Source organism: Oncorhynchus kisutch, linkage group LG3 (genome assembly GCF_002021735.2).
Source record: "Oncorhynchus kisutch isolate 150728-3 linkage group LG3, Okis_V2, whole genome shotgun sequence".
Lineage (NCBI taxonomy): Eukaryota > Metazoa > Chordata > Actinopteri > Salmoniformes > Salmonidae > Oncorhynchus > Oncorhynchus kisutch.
The window spans coordinates 40,531,797-40,552,389 of NC_034176.2; the positions used below are offsets into that span (position 1 = coordinate 40,531,797).

Sequence of the window (20,593 nt, forward strand, 5' to 3'; positions counted from 1 at the left end):
TTCTAGTAAATACTTAACTTCATGACACAAGAACCGGTACAAATGTTTATAAACACAAAGCAAGTATAAAATCAAAATATCAGCAATAATCCTAACAATTAGGCTAAATGGACACACAGAGCCTGTGAATGAAATACATGTCAACAGTGGTGTATCTAGTCCAGCATGAGTGAATAGAATCACATGTTATGAATATGCTTCTGAGTATCATTTGTTTCTATATAGTTATCACCTATGTTCTCTGTTTATGTTTCACAAAGTTGAATATTAAAACATACAAATACAATTCTGACTGAAAAGTACTCCAGAACCCCCCCCCCCCCCCCCCCCCCCCCCCCACCACCACCACCAATACATAAATAGCTGGTCCCAAGTCCCTTATAACCTTTTAAGGATCAGACCCTTTTATAAATTTTTTGCCTAAAATGACATAACAAATCTAACTGCATGTAGCTCAGGACCTGAAGCAAGGATATGCATATTCTTGATATCATTTGAAAGGAAACACTTTGAAGTTTATGGAAATGTGAAATTAATGTAGGATAATATAACACATTAGATCTGGTAAAAGATAATGCAAACAAAAAAACACGTTCATTTAAAAAAAAAAAAAAAAACTTTGAAATGCAATAGAAAGGCCATAATAAATCAGAAACAGAAGGGGTTCAAACTTTATTAGTTCCTACATTTTAATATAAAAATTGGTTTTATCAGACAACTATTTTATCTCTGGGTCCCCCAGGATGACAAATCAGAGCAAGATTACTGAATGTAAGTACATTATTTACCTTCAGAGGTGAATGTATCAAACCAGTTGCCGTGATAAAAGTTTTGTAGTTGTGCACTCTCCTCAAACAATAGCATGGTATTTTGTCACTGTAATAGCTACTGTAAATTGGACAGTGCAGTTAGATTAACAAGAATTTAAGCTTTCTGCCTATATAAGACATGTCTATGTCCTGAGACATTTTCTTGTTACTTACAAAGTCATGCTAAACACATTAGCGCACGTTAAACGCAACCGTCCCGGTGGAGGGACAATGATCCCGTAGAGGTTACTCTAGAGTCAACGTCCGCGCCTCCACAGGAAATCTAATTAGCATAACATAATAAACAAATCCCCATAAAAATCTGTCTGTTTAAACTAGAGATATGGTTTTTGCATGAGCTGATAATCTACCTCCTCCTACAATGGCGACTTTCCGCATCTGCGGGGTGGCCGAGCTACAGCTGTGTTTGTCAGACCATGAGACGTCTCGAAAATCGGTCCTCTCACAAAAACCTTTGTAGCATCCTAATGGTTTGGCATCCAAATTAATATGACAACTCTATGGAAAGATGAGACTCTCACGAACACAACGGCCACGTGACTCGTCTAAAGTCGGTACCACCGATATGCCAACTTCTGTCTGTATCGTCTGAACAGTTTGGCTAGGACGCCCACAAGCATCACAAGACTCGTCTGAAGGTAGCCCAGTACCAGTTAAAACAATTAATGGAACAGTATATTTGGAAGTAGTTTAGTGTTTGAAAAAAAAGGGGGGGGGGTTAAATATGGGTACATTTAAAAAAATAAAAATCCTGATCTTTCTTATATCTCTCAGATATAGGACAGCCACTTTAAAGCAAACTTAATTTTGATTGATTTTTTTCCAGGTATGAATCTATTGACTAATAGCAGTAAGCCCCCACCGGCTTAGACTACTAAGGGTTAACATGGATACTTGTCAGTATTTGGGGTAGAGCACTCTTTGTATCTGCCCATCTGCCTTCTGAGGATCCAACCACTTCCCACACAGGAAGATAGTGGTGACCGAGTTGGCTGTGTTGGTAACCTCTACACACTCCAGGTACCAACCAGAGTTGTGGCTTGAGCCATCATGCTCAACTTTGACCCTCAGCAGCTCCCCTAAATCCAACATCTCCAGAATAAAATGATCTGTTTGTCCCCGCTCAAAAAGGTTTCGGAACTTCTGCTTTAAGGAACGCTTTCCAGAATCCCCATTGGAGCCATATATGGTGATGTAAACGTTAGAGTCAGTTCCGGCCCTTTTGACGTCGCCGGTGATGACGATTATCTCGTATTTGACGGGCACGAGGCTGCGGACCTTGCTGGCAAAGCTCTCAATGGTCTTAAAGCATTCAAAGGTCAGAAACTTGTCCCGTTTGGCTGCTAGAGGGATCTGGGCATCACAGTGGAATAAATACCTGGACAGGAACAGAAAGAGAAGCATAATGACATGAGTTTAGACATGACGAGGAAAAATACCTGTCTTTGTTTCCCAGAAGTTTTCACTCACTTGTTTCCAAGTCCCTTCTCTGTCACCACAACTTCCAGGACGTGCCAGAAGGCCTCACCCTTCACCTTTTTGCTGTCTTTAGTCGTGTGCCCCACACAGATACCAGCTATCTCACCCACATGCTTGGAGGAAAACTCAAACGTGTCTGTGGCTCCACTGAAAAGAGACATCCACAGGATTTTACTCTCCCTTCTTTGATATCTGTAAAATAATTATTCTTCTAAGCACAGTATGAACTTCACTGTCCTGAAATTAATGGCCTGCTGAAAACAGTAAGATCAAGAGAAAAGGTAGAACGCCAGAGCACTTGAAAGAGAAGAGAAGATTCTTTAGGGGAACCAATAACAAGAGAATGGCTTGAAGTGTTTCTTTGAGAACCTACCAAAGGAACCTCTTTTTCTTTGAACTATTCTCTAGCACAAACTCCTTTGAACGTCCCCTCTTTCCTTCCAGCACGATCCACACATTCTCCTTGGTGTCTGCGTCATCAGTGTTAGCTGTTGTTGTGGCAATTTCATATTCTGGAGAAAGAATACAAAAATGCAACCTCTTAACTGAATTTCATTCATAACATATGTGCCTGCCATGTAAAATATAATAATAGATCTACAATCCCTAGCCTAGATGTTAGGTGTAGGGATTGAAAGGAAATGTAAACTGATCTGGTAGACTATATTCACTTATATGTTGATATTCATTTATATGGAGTCTCAATTAACCAAACATTCCAAATGGTAAATCTAATAGAGCGGCCATCCACTTATCATGGAACAATCGATTTCTCTGGAGTTTTCTTGGCTCACTAGTCTACATCAGGGTCAGAGGTGAACTCACTGGTCTTGTCACTGAAGTCTAGGATGTCGTTGTTGGCACAGGCCAGCTCTGTTATGATCTGCCCGTCGTCCACATTCTTGGCCAGCCAGCGGCCACATGGGAAACGGAAATTCTGGTCCATGGTCTCATCTTTCACATCAATGTACTCCAGGTGCCAACCCGGAGCAGGACCTGAGAGAAACACAGGTTTATGGCTTATATTCTTGCCTCTACCCCAATCAGCCACTTCAAGACTTAGTTTAGTTTCCCCTTGCTGTAAATCCCGTGTACAGAACTGCAGATGCCAAGAAATCTATCAATCAAAAGTGAGAAAGAAAGCTCTCCTGTGTCCTGTTTCAGTCCGTTTGGCCACCGCCATCACCGTTTGTGATAAAACTATGTGGCATGGCACATGAAGACCTGTTCCTCACCCTTGTTGTCGTGCCATACGCGGATCTTGGAAAGCTCTCCCAGGCTGAGGATGTCTGGGAAGCGGAACACATCTTTTGACTTCCGCTCAAACTTGTTTCTGCTACCGCCCTCCTTTAGTGCCAGCGTACCAGTGTCTCCGTTCTCCCCAAACACTATCAGGAACACGTTGGCATCAGTGCCCGCGCCTGGAAGAGAGGGGGAAAAGGGATATTAAAGATGGTGAGAAAAAAAGGTAGAACTAGTGGGTGCAGGAGTTTTTCCCATGTGGAATTTTGTTCTCATGTGGAGCTGTTGTGACCCACCTCCGATGTCACTGGTCTGGACCTGGATGATGTAGGTGGTCCTTTCCACCATCTCCTCCTCATCCACCACCGCTGCCAGCTCACAGATCTTAGTCCTTTTGGGCCCTTTGGTCTTCGACAGCCAGTTCTCATTGGTAAACACAGATACCTCCTCTGTGGTCAGGTTATGCATCACGATCTAGAGGACACGTACAGTATGCCATACATACCAGACATATATATGAACATTTTAATCTATTAGCAGACTCTCAGGGTAATTTACAGAAACTGTTTTGAGTTAAGAAGGCTGAAATAAACACAATACAGTATGGGGGAACTCCGACCCAAGTTAAGCGCGTGTAAATGGTGCGTAATTCTTTTCTCTCTAAGCATATTCTGACCTTGAACTTAAGCATGAGAATAGAATGCTATTCACCCGCTACTCATTTGGGGTGGAGATCAAATAAATGAAGGTGTGGCAGAAGTATGTCTATGGCAGCGTTTCCCAAACCCGGTCCTCGGGATCCCAAGGGGTACAAGTTTAGGTTTTTGCCCTAGCTCTACACAGCTGATTCAAATAATAAACTAATCATCAAGCTTTGATTATTTCAATCAGCTGTGTAGTACTAGGACAAAAAACAAAACGTGCACACCTTGGGGCCCCCAGGACCGAGTTTGGGAAACGCTGGTCTACGGATATGCCTTCTGACCTTGTCTTAATTTCCCTAATAATTCCACCACCTTTACGAGTGAGGAAACCATGAACAAGGCTAACGAACCTGCCTATTCCAAGTGGGAAAAGCATTCTACTTTGTTTTTCCAAATAGAAATCCAACCATTCAGAGGGCCTCCTGAGTGGCGCAGTGGTCTCAGGCACCGCATCACAGTGCTAGCTGTGCCACTAGAAATCCTGGTTCGAGTCCAGCTGGCCGCGACGGGAGACCCATGGGGCGGCGTACAATTGGCCCAGCATCGTCCGAGTTAGGGGAGGGTTTGGCTGGCCGGGACTTCTGTGGCGGGCTGACACGGTTGCCAGGTGTGTGGTGTTTTTTCTGACATATTGGTGCCGGCTGGCTTCCGGGTTAAGCGGGCATTGTGTCAAGAAGCAGTGCAGCAAGCTGGGTTAGTGCTTCGGAGGATGCACGGCTCCTAATCGTCTCCCGAGTCTGTACAGGAGTTGCAGCGATGGGACAAGACTGTAACTACTAATTGGACACCATGAAATTGGGGAGAGAAAAGGGTTAATAAAATAGGAATCGAACCATTCTGCATTACAACTTAATAAGAGCCAGGTAAATGAGTAATCTGTTTGGATAAGGGAATTGTAAATATAAATTACACTTGTTTTACATCTATTTGTTGCACCCTCTACAACCACTGTGATTATTATTTGACCATGCTGGTCATGTAGGAACGTTTGGACATCTTGAAGAACGATCTGGCCTTAATGGCCATGTACTCGTATAATCTCTACCCGCACAGATAGAAGAGGACTGGCCACCCCTCAGAGCATGGTTCCTCTCTAGGTTTCTTCCTAGATTCCAACCTTTCCAGGGAGTTTTTCCTTGCCACTGTGCTTCTACATCTGCATTGCTTTCTGTTTGGGGTTTTAGGCTGGGTTTCTGTATAATCACTTTGTGACATCTGCTGATGTAAAAAGGGCTTTATAAATATATTTGATTGATTGATTTGACCGTATAATCGCTGGATGAGACAAATGTGCAACCAGTCATATGGCAGCAAACTGAAGCATTGCAACATATCAACTTTCCCACAGTAAAGTTTATGAAATGTTGTGTCATTATGCAGAATTTAAATTGTACAGCCTTTTAACTTGCAGGGATGGGCACTCTCAAATGTCTTAATTATAGGCTACCCCGAATTTCTCTGTTTCCTATTTCTATCATGTTAAATATGATCCACTGTCAGTGTCGATCTGTTTCCTATTTCTATCATGTTAAATATGATCCACTAGGCCTAATAACCACACATATTCAACAACCCATTTACTGTTGGTTCCCTTCAGCTGGTAGGCTTTAGCCAACATTATCATTCCATTTAATTACATTGTTTCATTTACCTTCATTTGCTGAGGATTACATGTAGGCTAATTAAATCGTTATGGAGTGGAGCGCAGACCAAGCCGTAACAGTTTGAGCCCAACCCATTGGGGCATTAATGGTTAGTGCAGGCAATAGATGATGGTCTAGCCTACTATTTTACACTATTTCCTCTATTATAATTCTATGTACACTAAACTTCCAACATTATCATGGGTTGAAGAACTGAATGTGCCACAAACCACCGTTTTCTTTCTTTTGTGCATAAAGGCTCTACAAACCAGTTTTTTTTATGATTCATAAATACTTTCCTAAACCTAAATGATCAACAAGATCAGAGTATTTTTTTTAAATCTATCAATTGGTGCTGAAAACGGAGATGAATAAGCATATATTTAGATGGCTTTCTTTCATTGATCCCTAATATTCTGAACCCGTTCTCTCAATATATTCTAGTCTGTTGACAAAATCCTAACTAAAAGGTACACCGTATTTAAAGGGATGGCTTAAGATAAATGTACTGACAACCCTATTAGATGAAAACTCCACGAGAAATTCTGTTGACCAGCAAGTGGGAGCGTCTTCAGCAGTTTAATGTCATTTATTCAGAGCGCGCAAGGTAGCCACAGCAGAGTGCGATACAAGACTGAATAAGGTGTTAATACGAAATACTGAGAAGTGAGTAGGAAAGGCACGTATAGGAAAGACGTACACGTCCTAAGTCTGAATCGGCCCCTATGAGCACAGTAAGTTTGAGTGCCAACCCTGTCGAGGAACCAGTCAGGGCGACTCCCAGAGCCGTCGATGCGAACCCTGATCTTCTTCAGAGGAGCGATGTCATCTATCTCCAGGTTAAACGTGTCCTCTTGACCTCTCTCAAACCTGTGGAGGAAGACATGGCTAGATAAGTACAAGGGCTCCAATGGTTCGAATAATCGTGGCCAAGAAAAAAATTGCCTCTTAAACTCTGAACCCCTCTGGTGGCATTTTCTAAATGACGCATAATACTGTATACTACCCTCCAAAGTACATTTCAGTTTCAAAACTATAAGTCCTACAAACACATACTGTTAGAAAGGTAAGGACTGTGGGATTATTATAAAAGTGTCAGAAACAATGCGACAAAATTACTGAAATGTACAGTTTTTTTGTACAGGGCCCCCCAATTGTCCCCATGTTGGAGAATAAGAGATTTGAAAGTCTAGGTTTGAAATAAAACATGTCACCAATCACTGTTCCAGAAGTATTTTTTTATATAAAGAATATACATTTGTCAGTTATTTTGGCCTCGAAACATGCACAAACTCCCATAGGAACACAGCCATTTTAAAACTGCAGGGCTTGTGCAACGTGCCATGCCTTCATTTATCGTCTTATAGGAATGATATACATATGAGAGAGCTGAAGTCTCTATCCATCTTTGCTGTAAATACACCCCCTGTCTGATTCCAAATTCGTCCACTAGATCGCAGTAGGAGATCACATGACGTCTCTTGGCCACCTGAAACCAGTTGCGTCTAGTTTGGGTAGTGAGTCACTCTGCTAAAATGGCTGAACGAATTTTCAAGCCTGACATCTTAAAATGACCTTAGCAATTAAGGCTTTCAAGTTTGTGTTGTTGAAGTAAGACAGGTGAGGAACCTTAAAACGTATTTTCCCATTCACGTTTCCTATTGTAAACGATGAGCTAGATCAACGGCGCATGTGGAGGATGCATACAAGGAAATGTGGATGGAGAAGCATATGCATTGCTTTACAATGACTACCAGGGTGTACCCTTTCCATGCATACTAAATGTTTGCACTTTCGGTGACTTGACCTACATTGCATACTCCATGAATATGACCATAGCGTATTATTTATGGCCTTTATGTGAGCCCGGTGAAAAAACTTGCCGGCCCAGTACATGGCCCAAAGCAACTGTTCAGAGTTTAACAGGCTAGGGTAGGGTACCCCATAATATCATCACATGGACATCCCCCGATGTTGGCCCCCTAATGTTGGTACAGCCCGATACAAGTCAACCCAGTCAACACTATAGTCACTCTATTGAATGACAGTGTGATGTTACCTGTCCTCATGCTTGGGCAGCAGCATCTCCTCTGTGCTCCCATTGGCTCCAAACACAGACAGGAAGATGTTGGTGTCCGTCCCTGCATCCTGGGTGTCGCCTGTGATGACCGTGGCCACATAGATGATCTGGAGGGGAAACATACATGTGTCCTGTATTTAAGCCCCATTGAGATAGCAGAATCTCTTTCAAGGAAGCCCTTGCCACGAAGGAGCATCCCAAGCACAGGTATGTATATAAACATCCAATCACATTGAAAACACCTCTCTGTCACATAGTGGTATTCAGTGTGTTATTGTCCCAACAAACGTACCTTCCGGACAATATTGATACTGTTGGCATCTAGTACGTTGAACAGTCTGCCGGTGAGACCGTCGCCTCTGTCCTTGGCTAACCAGCACTTACACTGGAAGATGTACTTGATGCCTTTGGTCGGCACAGCAACCGACAGCTCGTCCACCAACCAGCAGCTCTCTGGGGTTGCCCCATTATGACCCAGCTGGAGGGGGGAGAGAAAGAGCAAGAGGGAGAGAAAGAGATAAATATAGGAAGCGAGGAAGAGAGCGAGGTAGAGGCAACCACAAAAGCTGGTAACCTATTAAAATCAAATATCCAAATATCAGCTTTATTCTTAGCTTAATCCTAACCCTACATGGGTAATGAACAGCTTCCATTCTAGCATGACAAGCCTAGTGAGTAGCGTCCTCATCCTTACCTCCACCCTCTTGATCTCTCCCACGTCAGTTCCGTAACACTGGAAGTTCTCCATGGTCCCTGCGGCGAAGCTCTTCTTCCCCTCAGGCAGGTCCAGCCACAGACGCTCCGTCTCAATGTCATTGGGTCCCATAACGATGACATAAACCCTGGCTGTGGTGCTGGCGTCAGGGTCCATAGCAGTAGACACAGTGAAGTGGTAGGGGATGACTGGCCAGCAGGAAGGAAAGAGAACACCCACACAGTGTTTACATGCTCCCAGAGTTTAATGAAGCAACGTTGCAAACAATGTGCTCGCTTACCTGGACCTTCCTCTACGACCGCCTTTTTCTTCTTCTTCTTGTTTGCATTCCTGTCCAGCCCTGTCTTGGCCTGGGTGCTCTTCTTGTTTGGATCAACGTTCCTCTCACCCTCATAATCCTGGGAAGTGCCAAAACAATCCACTAAAGAACATCACAATGATGCCAACAGTTCTGATGAGACTAGAACAATGCCAGAAGCTCTGGATATTGCTTTGTGGGGGCTTTACATTCCGCCTGGGAAAAAATCTGTAATATAAACCCTATTACTGTTACCTTGATGTAGAAGGTTCTCTCGATGCGCTTGTCCTCCTTCTTCTTGGAAAGCCAACGCTCACACAGGAACATATATACCTCCTCTGTTTCCATGTCCATCACCTCTACCTGGTCCAGGTACCAGTCTGTCCCCATAAATTCGGAGTTGTCGTGGCGAATACGGATCTTAAACACCTGGCCAAGATCCACCGCCTCGATGGAGAACTTATCCACCTGGGAGAGAGAAGAAGAAAGGACCCCATGCAGTGAAGTCAAATTAACCGGTATGCTCTTAGGGACTACGATGGACTGAGAGAGGCTTGAGGGAATCAGGGACCAGTCCTCCATTACATTAATTAGTTACCCCTAATAGACAGTGTTAGTATCCCATGGAACTACATGGTAAACTACACTGAACAAAAATATAAACGGAACATGCAACAATTTCTAAGATTTTACTGAGTTACAGTCGACATAATGAAATCAATCAATTTAAATACATGAATTACGCCCTAATCTATGGATTTCAAACGACTGGAAATAAAGATATGCATTTGTTGGTTACAGATAACTTCAAAAAAAGGTAGGGGCGTGGATCAGGAAACCAGTCAGTATCTGGTGAGACCATCATTTGCTTTATGCATCTCCTTCGCATAGAGTTGATCAGGCTGTTGATAGTGGGCTTCGGAATGTTGTCCCCCTCCTCTTGAATGGCTGAGCGAAGTTGCTGGATATTGTTGGGAACTGGAACACACTGTCGTACACGTCGATCCAGAGCATCCCAAACATGCTCAACGTGCGAAATGTCTGGTGAGTATGCAGGCCATGGAAGAACTGGGACATTTTCAGCTTCCAGGAATTCTGTACATGCTGTTTGACATCTACCTGGTACAGTTGAAACCGGGATTCATCCGTGAAGAGCATACTTCTCTAGCGTGCCAGTGGCCATCAAAGGTGACCATTTGCCCACTGAAATCGGTTATGATGCTGAACTGCAGTCAGGTCAAGCCTCTGGTGAGCCCAACAAGGAGAGATGAGCTTCCCTGAGACGGTTTCTGACAGTTTGTGCAGAAATTCTTTGGTTGTGCAAACCCCCAGTTTCATCAGCTGTCCGGGTGACTGGTCTCAGACGATAATGCAGGTGAAGAAGCCGGATGTGGAGGTCCTGGACTGACTGACGTGGTTACACGTGGTCTGCGGTTGTGAGGCCAGTTGGACGTACTGCCAAATTCTCTAAAATGACATTGGAGGCGGCTTATGGTAGAGAAATGAACATTCAATTATCTGGCAACAGCTCTGGTGGATGTTCCTGCAGTCACCATGCCAATTGCACACTCCCCCAAAACTTGACACATCTGTTGCGTGACAAAACTGCACATTTCTGAGTGGCCTTTTATTGTCGCCAGCACAAGGTGCAAAGTGATCATGCTGTTTAATCAGCTCTTTGATTTTTATTTATTTTATTTTTATTTATTTGACCTTTATTTAACTAGGCAAGTCAGTTAAGAACAAATTCTTATTTGCAATGACAGCCTAGGAACAGTGGGTTAACTGCCTGTTCAGGGGCAGAACGACAGATTTGGACCTTGTCAGCTCGGGGGTTTGAACTTGCAACCTTCCGGTTACTAGTCCAACACTCTAACCACTAGGCTACCCTGCCGCCCCACCTGTCAGGTGGATGGATTATCTTGGCCAAGGAGAAATGCTCACTAACAGGGATGTAAACAAATTTGTGCACAACATTTGAGATAAATAAGCTTTTTGTGCATTTGGAAAACTTCTGGGATCTTTTATTTCTCATGAAACATGGGTCCAACACTTTACATGTTGCGTTTATATTTTTGTTCAGTATATATGGTATCTTTGCAACTTAATGTAAAGTGTTACCAAATAATAACACACATACCGCCCCTCTTTCAAACTTGTTGCTGTTGCTCTCAGACTTGCTGAGTTTGCGTTCCCCCGTGTCTCCCAGGTCTCCGTAGATGGTGAGAAACACTTTGGCGTCGGTCCCTCCTCCGTACATGTCACCCGTTCTCACAGACACCTTATAGGTGTGAGCTGGAGAAGATTAAAGGCAGTCATTAATGTCAATTCAATGTAACAGAACAGGAGGGAGGATATCTCTCATATGACCATGTATAGGAAGCTAGGGACCTACTTTCAAGGGCATCCTCCACCTCCATCTCTGTGTGTTTCAGTTTTCCTTCCTTCAACAGTTTCTCTGTTATAATATCAGAGGGAACGAGCTCTCTCACCGTCTCCCCATCGTCCTCTGACTTGGCCAACCAGCGCTCACACGGTAAGATGGTCGTCTCCGAACCCTGAGGGGGCAGCCATGTTGGAAGGGTTTTTGATTAGTTTAATGAATTATACTTTGATTATCTGATTCGACTGAACTGATTAACACAATGGGGTAAAGATTACTGTAGGGGATGCTATTGCTCAAACCCCACTCTTCTGTCATCTCAGAGATGAGAAGCAGAGAGAGTGAACAGGGTGAAGGGGACAACGTTTTTTAAATAAGAAACAGCCCATTCATGAGTGAATGAGGACAGGGGAGAAGGAATGAGACGCAGTTCTTCAGTACCTTTCCCTTCCTGAGTAGGCGTCTGATCTCCACTCTGTCAAGGTGCCAGCCAGGGTTGGTGCCGCTGTTGTCGTGGCCAATACGGATCTTCTCAATGACATCACCCACATCCTCCAACTACAGGCAAATACAGTACCAGTCAAAAGTTTGGACACACCTACTCATTCAAGGGTTTTTCTTTATTTTCACTATTTTCAACATTGTAGAATAATAGTGAAGACATCAAAACTATGAAATAACACATATGTCGTAACCAAAATAGTGTTAAACAAATCAAAAGATATTTCATATCAAAGTAGACACCCTTTGCCTTGACGACAACTTTGCACACGATTGGCATTATCTCAACCAGCTTCATGAGGTAGTCACCTGGAATGCATTTAAATTAACAGGTGTCCCTTGTTAAAAGTTCATGTGGAATTCATTTCCTTCTTAATGCGTTTAAGTCAATCAGTGTTGTTTTGAAAAGGTAGGGGTGGTATACAGAAGATTACCCTATTTGGTAAAAGACCAAGTCCATATTATGGCAAGAACAGCTCAAATAAGCAAAGAGAAACAACAGTCCATCATTACTTTAAGACTTTAAGGCCAGTCAATGTGGAAAATGTCAAGAACTTTGAAAGTTTCTTCAAGTCCAGCCGCAAAAAACATCAAGCGCTAACTGGCTCTCATGAGGACCGCCACTGGAAGAGCCAGAGTTACCTCTGCTGCAGAGGATAAGTTCATTAGAGTTACCAGCCTCAGAAATTGCATCCCAAATAAATAATTCACAGAGTTCAAGTAACAGACATCTCAACATCAACTGTTCAGAGAAAACTAAGTGAATCAGGCCTTCATAGTTGAACTGCTGCAAAGATACCACTACTAAAGGACACCAATAACAATAAGATACTTTCTTGGGCCAAGAAACACGAGCAATGGATGTTAGACCTGGTGGAAATATGTCCTTTGGGCTGATGAGTCCAAATGTGAGATTTTTGGTTCCAACCGTAGTGTCTTTGTGAGAGGCAGAGTAGGGTGAACGGATGATCTCCGCATGTGTGGTTCCCACCGTGAAGCATGGAGAAGGATGTGTGATGATGTAGGGGTGCTTTGCTGATGACACTGTCTGTGATTTATTTAGAATTGAAGGCACACTTAACCAGCATGGCTACCGCAGCATTCTGCAGTAATACGCCATCACATCTGGTTTGCGATCAATGGGACTATCAGGCTGTGTAAGGGCTATTTGACCAAGAAGGAGAGTGATGGAGTGCTGCATCAGATGACCTGGCCTTCAAAATCACCCGACCTCAACCCAATTGAGATGGTTTGGAATGAGTTGGACTGCAGAGTGAAGGAAAAGCAGCCAACAAGTGCTCAGCTCCTTCAAGACTGTTGAAAAAGCATTCCAGGTGAAGCTGGTTGAGAGAATGCCAAGCGCGCGCAAAGCTGTCATCACAGAAAAGGGTGGCTACTTTGAAGAATCTAAATGGTTACTACATGATTCCATATGTGTTATTTCATAGTTCTGATGTCTTCACTATTATTCTACAATGTAGAAAATAGTAAAAATAAAGAAAAACCCTTGAATGAGTAGGTGTATCCAAACTTTTGACTGGTACTGGATATCATACAGCACATTAGATTAAATGCCATCCACTTTTACATTTCATTCTGTAGTCTTGGCATATACTGTATGTAAACACTTATCTTCTCAAATGTAAAAGTATACAATTTGTATGGTTTAAGACAGGAACAGTCATACACACCTCCACGATAAACATATCCTCAGCTCCTCTCTCGAAGAACAGCCTTCTCTCTCGCTTGTTGACACACAGGTGTTTCTGCTGGGTGCAGAGGCCCTTCCAGCCGTAAAGAACTATAAACACATCTGCATCTGTCCCAGCACCAAACACATCACTTGTGTACATCTTGATCTCATAGGGGACAACTGAAAAGCGAAATGAGATGGTTTGATGTCACTATGACAGATCAGTAGTCACCGACCCCAGTCCTAAAGTGTCACAGCTACAGAGCATAGGGCTTATTCATCTCCTCCTGGTGAACAGTAGATTAGTTGAATACTGTAGGTTAGTTCGTTCTTGGCACTGGAACAACAGGCTGCACGCCCAAGCAAACAGTTCTTGACAGCAAAGTACATTGTAAAGATCCTTGGAAAGTGTTGTAAAAACATAGTATCATACTCCATACCTGTTTAAATGTTAAAGAGCATGACTTACATGGCATGTAGAGTTCAGTCTGGAGCTCGTTGGGGTACAGGTCTCTCACTATGGCCCCATCATCCTCTCCATTATCTAGCCAACGGCCACATGGGAAACGGAGTCTCTGGCCCTGAGAGGGGGCGTCGATCTCCACCCAGTCCAGAAACCAACCAGGAGAGCCACCTTGGCACCAGACACAGACACAGTGGTCATGAGGTCAGGGGTTTCATAGAATGGGGATGTTTGTATTCTTTTCAACTTTGTTAATTGGTGGATATGAGTGGAAGGATGAACCCGTGATCTCACCTGAGTTGTCATGGCCGATGCGTAGCTTTTCCAGCTCTCCCAGGTCCACAGCCTCCACAGTGAATTCATCCACCATGCCCTGCTCAAACTTGTTCTTATGGGTCTTACACGCCTTCAGGTTGATTATCCCTGGAATAGACAGTCATGAGTTTAGGGAAAGGAATATTAGTAGTTCACAAACATGTTTACATTTTGAAATATGAATTTAAATAAGCTATAACCCCCCCCCCCTTCCCCCCCAAAAATGAAGATTAAAAATAATAATAATAACACTGGCCCACATTATAATGCCACTATAATGGAGCTTGTACTGTATTTCATAGCACCTGTATCATCTTTTTCTCCATAAATGATAGCAAAAACATTGGCATCCGTTCCAGCATGTTTCTTCTCTCCTGTCTTTATTTTCAGGGCTAGAGTTGTAGACATAGCTGTAAGAAAACAAGCAAACATAACAAGAGAGCGATCTGTTATTGACTGTTCATAATACTGTTATTAAAGTTATTATAGACACTAATAATATGAATCATCAAAACAACTTTCAAGTTAACCACTGAGGAGTTGTCAACAGCAAAAACACCCACACTGGCCGAGGCTCTTACCTTTCTGCTCAAGACCCAGGGTAGCTGCACCTGTCCCCTCCTCATCATCGTCCCTCTTCATGAAGGCCTCATCCACGGGCACCAGCTCCCTGGCGATCTGTCCATCATCCTCATCCACCGCCAGCCAACGGTTACATGGGAAGTAGTACCTGTGTCAAGACAGATACTTAACATTACTTGTGTAACTCCAGTTCTATGATAATAGAGTGAGGTGTCTCTTATGGGAATTCGCTTCATAGCAACATCTCTCACAGACAGAGGTCGATTGGCCAATGAGGGGAGCCCCTCTCTGATTATAAGTGGCCACGCGCCTGCCCTCTGGTCATTCTCACTCTCTTCCTTGTTGATTGGCCAATGAGGGGAGCCCCTCTCTGATTATAAGTGGCCACGCGCCCGCCCTCTGGTCATTCTCACTCTCTTCCTTGTTAAGATCACTACACTCTCTAAGCTCTCCTCAGCACGACTTGATCCCTGTCTTGCTGTTTAACTTTTTGACTCTGCTTGGTTGTAGCTAGCATCACATGGCTAGCTACTGAGACTTGTTAAAAGCACGCCACAAGGCTTAGCTAACCCGGATAGCTAATCACCACTAGCTCTTCCTATCTGCTCAGACAGTATAATTTTCAGCTTTCTCTCTGGTTAAGTTCAACCTACGTTTACTCTTAGCCTTGACTAGAACGACCGACCACGCTTCACAGCTGGACGGTCAAGACAGGCTCTTCGTTCGCCAAAGGACTATGTTGCACAACACTTTTCTTTGGCTAACATTGTGCTAACTAGCTAGGCTATTAACCACGAGGCGTACGCTAGCTAGCTTATGATTTGCCCGAGTACACAACCTTTGTGTTCTTCTCGTGGCAAGGAACCCGCAACCGCTTCACAGGGTGAACCGAGCAGGGCTCCTGCCCCAGCACCCACACACCTGTGTCCATGTGGGGACATGATAGTAGCCAAGGATACACACTCCTCGCGTATCGACTGCTTGGGGATGAACCTGAGTCCTGCGTGCATTGTAGGGAGTGGCCGAGAACCGGCCTCAAATGGAGACTACACAGAGCAGGCCCTCCACGAGACCCCTCACAGCAAGGGGGCGGCCCCACAACCCCAATTCCATCACTTCTGGGCAGAGATAATGGATGGTTTCCCCGCAGACCTTCAGCTGCTGTTTGACGACCTAGCAGCTCGTTTAAGATGAGAAAAATGGCTACAGCATTAGCCGTCTCTTCCCCGACAAGGAAGAAGGGGACGAGGAAGCCCTAGGCTCAAGGCTCTCCAACGCCCTGAGCAGAGCATCTTCGCCAGATAAGAAAAACAGGCGTATCGATGTCTACAGGCGGGAAGTGGCCAAGCTCAATATTGTAGTGCCTGTGCCTATGGGGGCAGCGACGCTAAAAGGGACTGTTTTGATGGGAAGAGACGAAGGTTACGTATGTAACCACGGTTATGTGAGCTATATGGATCACTCCAATATATTGGTATCATTCCGCAGCGGAGGGATACATCCAAGGTGAGGATTTACAGATTTACTCCCGTGAAGACCTGTGTCACGGCTGGGGTCCGCCCCTATATGTAGACCCCATGGCCGCGACACACGTTCTCAACATCATTTTTGAGGCGCCTCAGAGGATTTGAGTGATCCATATAGCTCACATAACCATGGTTACATACGTAACCTTTGTTATGTTTCACTATATTGGATGACTCCGATATATTGTTATATCTGTACCAGACTTAATCGGTGGTAGAGGGACCTGGCCACCCAGCGCGGGACCGAGACGCAGGGGCCGTCAATGTGGAAAGGGGATCCCGGCACAGTCCCCGGAAGGGGAGGCGACGCCCAGTACCGCTGAGCCAACCGCTGAGGGCGGTGCCACATTTACCTGAAAGTACCTAGCAAAGGTGCAAGAGGAAGCCCTGCTGGCCGCAGCACAGAAGTCAGTGAGGGGCACTCCTTTCAGTAGAGCCCAGGACCCAGCCACACCTCGTGTTGAATGTGCCACAACAGATCCCAGCACTGGCCTGCCAGCCAAGCAGTATGCTGTCGTAATTGTGTCCACAATCCAGTGAGAGAGCCTCTACTTTGATAGCCCAGCCCACAGCGCTCGCTCACCATAGTAGACAAAGACCTGGCCTGTTGTTCTCACTGACCGTGTCCGCTCCGCATAGGCAGCCAATGCCCACACAGGGCACAGCATGCCGGAGGAAGGCCCAGACTCCCTCGCCACTGCCGGGGGGTCGTAAGCAGACAGGATAAAAGGGATGTTCACATGCCTGTCTGACAGAACCTTTGGAAAGAATGAAGGGTTGGGTGGAGAGATATACTCCTCCCACCTTCTTCATGGAAGTAATCGCTACCAAGAAAGCCACCTTCATAGAGAGGTGTTTCAGGGAGCGAACCCCCTTCATAAACCTGGAGGTCAAGGGATGGCACCCCAATAAGCCTGTCCATCCATCCCACATGGCAGGCAGGTATAGCGGCCAAATACCCTTCAGTGTAGAGGCTGTCAAGCCCTCATCCAAGCGAGACAGCAGGTATTGGAGGACATACTGCACCCTGCAGGACTCGGGCACAACCTCAATACCAGTGCACCAAGAGCAGAACAACCGCCAGCGCAACTGGTATGCCGCGGTTGTAGCCTGTACCCTCGGCATGGTGTTCATTACGCCCTCCTGTAGTCCTAACATGGACCATTGGTGCCGTTCAGCGGCCAATCCCACAGACTGAGGCGGTGCGGTCTCGGATGCCACAGAGTTCCCCCATACAGAAACAGCAAGTCGGGTCTCAGGGACAGTTGCCAAGGTGTCACAGACAACAGGGACAGAAGAAGGCTAAACCAGGGTTGTCTGGGCAAGTATGGAGCCACCAGCAGCAAACGATGCTCAGCCATCCTGGTCCTGTCCAGCACAGCCTGGATCAGGGGAAAAGGGGGAATGCCTAAAGCTCCAGCCCTGGCCAATCGTGAGCCAGAACATCCAAGCTCAGAGGCCCTGGTGGCTCCAACATGGAGTGTGCATTGTCCAGGGAGGCAAACAGGTCCTCCTGCGCCCTCCCAATCTTGTCCCACAGGTGCTGCACCACCTGGGGATGTAGGCCCCAGCCCCAAGGTGGCGGGCCCTCCCTCAAGAGCATATCTGCTGACACATTCAGGATGCCAGGTACGTGCGAGACACTAGATGTCCCTGAGCCCAGAGAAGAAGCTCCCGTGCCATAAGTCCACCCTGATGGTTGATGTAAGCCACCACTGTGGTGTTGTCCGATCCCACCAGGACATGTCTTCCCTTCAGATGATGTGCCTGCCGCTCCAAGGGGGTAGCCAACAGCCGCTGGCCGACCTGCCCTTGGTCACACCCCCCCAGCCAATCTGGGAGACGTGTGTGCTGACCAGCTCCCGGCGGCACATCCTCTACATCTCCACCCCACCTGAGAGAAAGGAGCGACAGAGCACAAATCAGCCAATCGTCCAGGTAATTGAGGATCATCAAATCCTCGGGACGTGAGAGGTGCCAGGACAGCGTCCATGCATTTTGTGAAAGTACGAGGTGCCAAGGAGAGGCCGAAGGGAAGAACCATGAATTCATAAGCCGCCCCTTTGAAAGTGAATCGGAGGTACTCCCAATGAGCTGGGTGAACAGGAACATGGAAGTACGCAACCCTCAGGTGCAGCGTCACAAACCACCGGTCCCTGGACACGGCCTGCAACACGTGGGCTGGGGACAGCATGTAGAACCTCAGTACCTTCAAGTACCCATCGAGGTTGCGGATGTCCAGAATCGCTTGCAACCCTTTGTCTCTTTTTGGGAACGCAAAATAATTGGAGTAGAGCCCACCTAGCCGTTCTGATGTCTCGATCATGCGGATGGCACCCTTGTCCAGGAGTGAGGAGATCTCCAGCCGCAGGGTTTTCTTCAGGGGGTAGGCCACCGTGGTGACACAAAGGCCCCTGAAAGACGGGAGCCGGCACCGGAATTGGAGTCGGTACCCCTTGGGCATTGTGGACAACACCCAAGGGGACTCCACACCCTCCTCCCACTTTGCCCTTTGAGACCGGGCGAAGCAGCCGAGGCCAGGGAAGGGTGTGTCAGGGTTCCTGCCGGGGACCGCCTCTCCTCTGGCGCCCCGATGCCGTCTGGGCAGGTAGGAAGAGCTAATGGTGGTTAGCTTGACTTGCGGCGTAAGCTAGCTTCAGTAGCTAGCCGTGTGACACTAGCTACAACCAGAGACTAATTCTACACAAAGCAAAAACTTTCCTTCAGGTCATTACTCAACACAAAGACTAGAGCTGACGTCCTACATTCAGTAGCGTTTACCTTTACGGCTCACCTGAAAACATTAAGCAGGAAGACAGGGATCAAGTGGCGCTCAGGAGAGCATAGAGAGCGTAGTGATCTTCGCAAGTAAGAGAGTGAGAATGACCAGAGGGCGGGCACGTGGCCACTTATGAGGAGGGGCTCATTGTCCACTTGACCTGTCTGTGACAGACGTTGTGTGATTGGATTCTTCTGTATTGAATTAGCTATCGAGCAAATTCCCATAGTGGGACACCAAACTATTATTTGGAAGAGAACCATATTCAGTCACACACTTTGTTGTTGCACACAGATACACTTTATGTTCAACCATGAGAGTGAGTATTCTGTCATATCTAGGATAGTGATAAGATCATTTATGAGTGTAGCTACAATATGGAATGAACGAGAGGAAGTGACTCCTGTCTGGGTGAATCTCAATAGTTTAAAGTATCCTCCTCTCCTCAGACTATTAGGATGCACCCAAAAGTGACTTACGTGGTGTCATCCTTGGTGTCCACTATCTCCACGCGATCCAGGTACCAAGAGGAGTAAGACGCTGCGTTGTCCTGACGAATGCGTAGCTTCCGCAGGGGGCCCAGCTCAATGGCTGTTATGGTGAACACATCCTCCTGTATGACAACAGCAACATTGACAGAGAGACTTTTGGGGATTCTTTACTCTTGCAACTGATTTTTTTTGCTACCTAGAACCATAAAGGGTTCTTCAGCTGTCCTTGTACTGTTTTAGTAAGAAGGGGTTTGTAACATGTATACACCAGATGATTAGAGGTGCCAAAACAGCAGTCTTGAATAAAAGTCTGTCATCTTCCATAGAAAGAGTCTCAAAGCGGTCTCATATTTCCCACATAGCACACTATCTACTCATTTGGTAAATAAGGTCTTATAAAAGTGTGTCACTGATTCATGACAAGAGGTCCCTCTCTAGGCTGATGCAATAAATAAAACATTGTTTGTGGACGTGTACTTCTCCTTGCTCCAAAGAGCCAAAACTTAAGCTCAATAATTCACTGGTTCACATTTAGTGATTAGTAAACATATACCTACGCTACTTTGAATAAGAGGATGCACGCTATCAGGTTTGTCAATGTAGCGACAGACAGGGTGACAGGTTCAGTGACTTTGGCGACTACTTCCAGCTCCTCTTAGTCACAGATGGCCTAATGGACCTAATGTAATCCTAGAGAAACACTCAGAGCAACAGTCTGCATGGAAGCTCATATTGCTGAATGAGGGTCTGATTATTGATTTCCCAAGGGATATGTAAAGCTAATGAGGGCATTGTGGGCATTCCATGTACAAGAGCACTTGCCTGGGTGACAGTTTATTAAAGCAACATTGTAGCATTGCAGAATGGAC

At 45.5% G+C, this 20,593-nt stretch overlaps 1 protein-coding gene across 1 annotated transcript in view; it reads right to left on the bottom strand.

The window, feature by feature from the left end:
• Positions 1–621: 621 nt before the first annotated feature.
• Positions 622–20,593, bottom strand: part of LOC109882907 (lipoxygenase homology domain-containing protein 1) — a 39,080-nt gene continuing 19,108 nt past the window's right edge. Inside the window, exons 24-44 of the mRNA XM_031806108.1 lie at positions 19,713–19,846; positions 14,928–15,076; positions 14,652–14,756; positions 14,326–14,454; positions 14,038–14,202; positions 13,567–13,748; positions 11,816–11,932; positions 11,387–11,549; positions 11,132–11,286; positions 9,247–9,459; positions 8,974–9,091; positions 8,673–8,881; positions 8,271–8,456; positions 7,958–8,085; positions 6,651–6,768; positions 3,848–4,025; positions 3,545–3,730; positions 3,135–3,305; positions 2,683–2,821; positions 2,301–2,456; positions 622–2,208 (exon numbers count right to left, since the gene is read on the bottom strand). Of these exons, the coding sequence (XP_031661968.1) occupies positions 1,728–2,208; positions 2,301–2,456; positions 2,683–2,821; positions 3,135–3,305; positions 3,545–3,730; positions 3,848–4,025; positions 6,651–6,768; positions 7,958–8,085; positions 8,271–8,456; positions 8,673–8,881; positions 8,974–9,091; positions 9,247–9,459; positions 11,132–11,286; positions 11,387–11,549; positions 11,816–11,932; positions 13,567–13,748; positions 14,038–14,202; positions 14,326–14,454; positions 14,652–14,756; positions 14,928–15,076; positions 19,713–19,846 (3,582 nt within the window). The 3' untranslated portion in view covers positions 622–1,727. The remainder of the gene's footprint in view (positions 2,209–2,300; positions 2,457–2,682; positions 2,822–3,134; positions 3,306–3,544; positions 3,731–3,847; positions 4,026–6,650; positions 6,769–7,957; positions 8,086–8,270; positions 8,457–8,672; positions 8,882–8,973; positions 9,092–9,246; positions 9,460–11,131; positions 11,287–11,386; positions 11,550–11,815; positions 11,933–13,566; positions 13,749–14,037; positions 14,203–14,325; positions 14,455–14,651; positions 14,757–14,927; positions 15,077–19,712; positions 19,847–20,593) is intronic.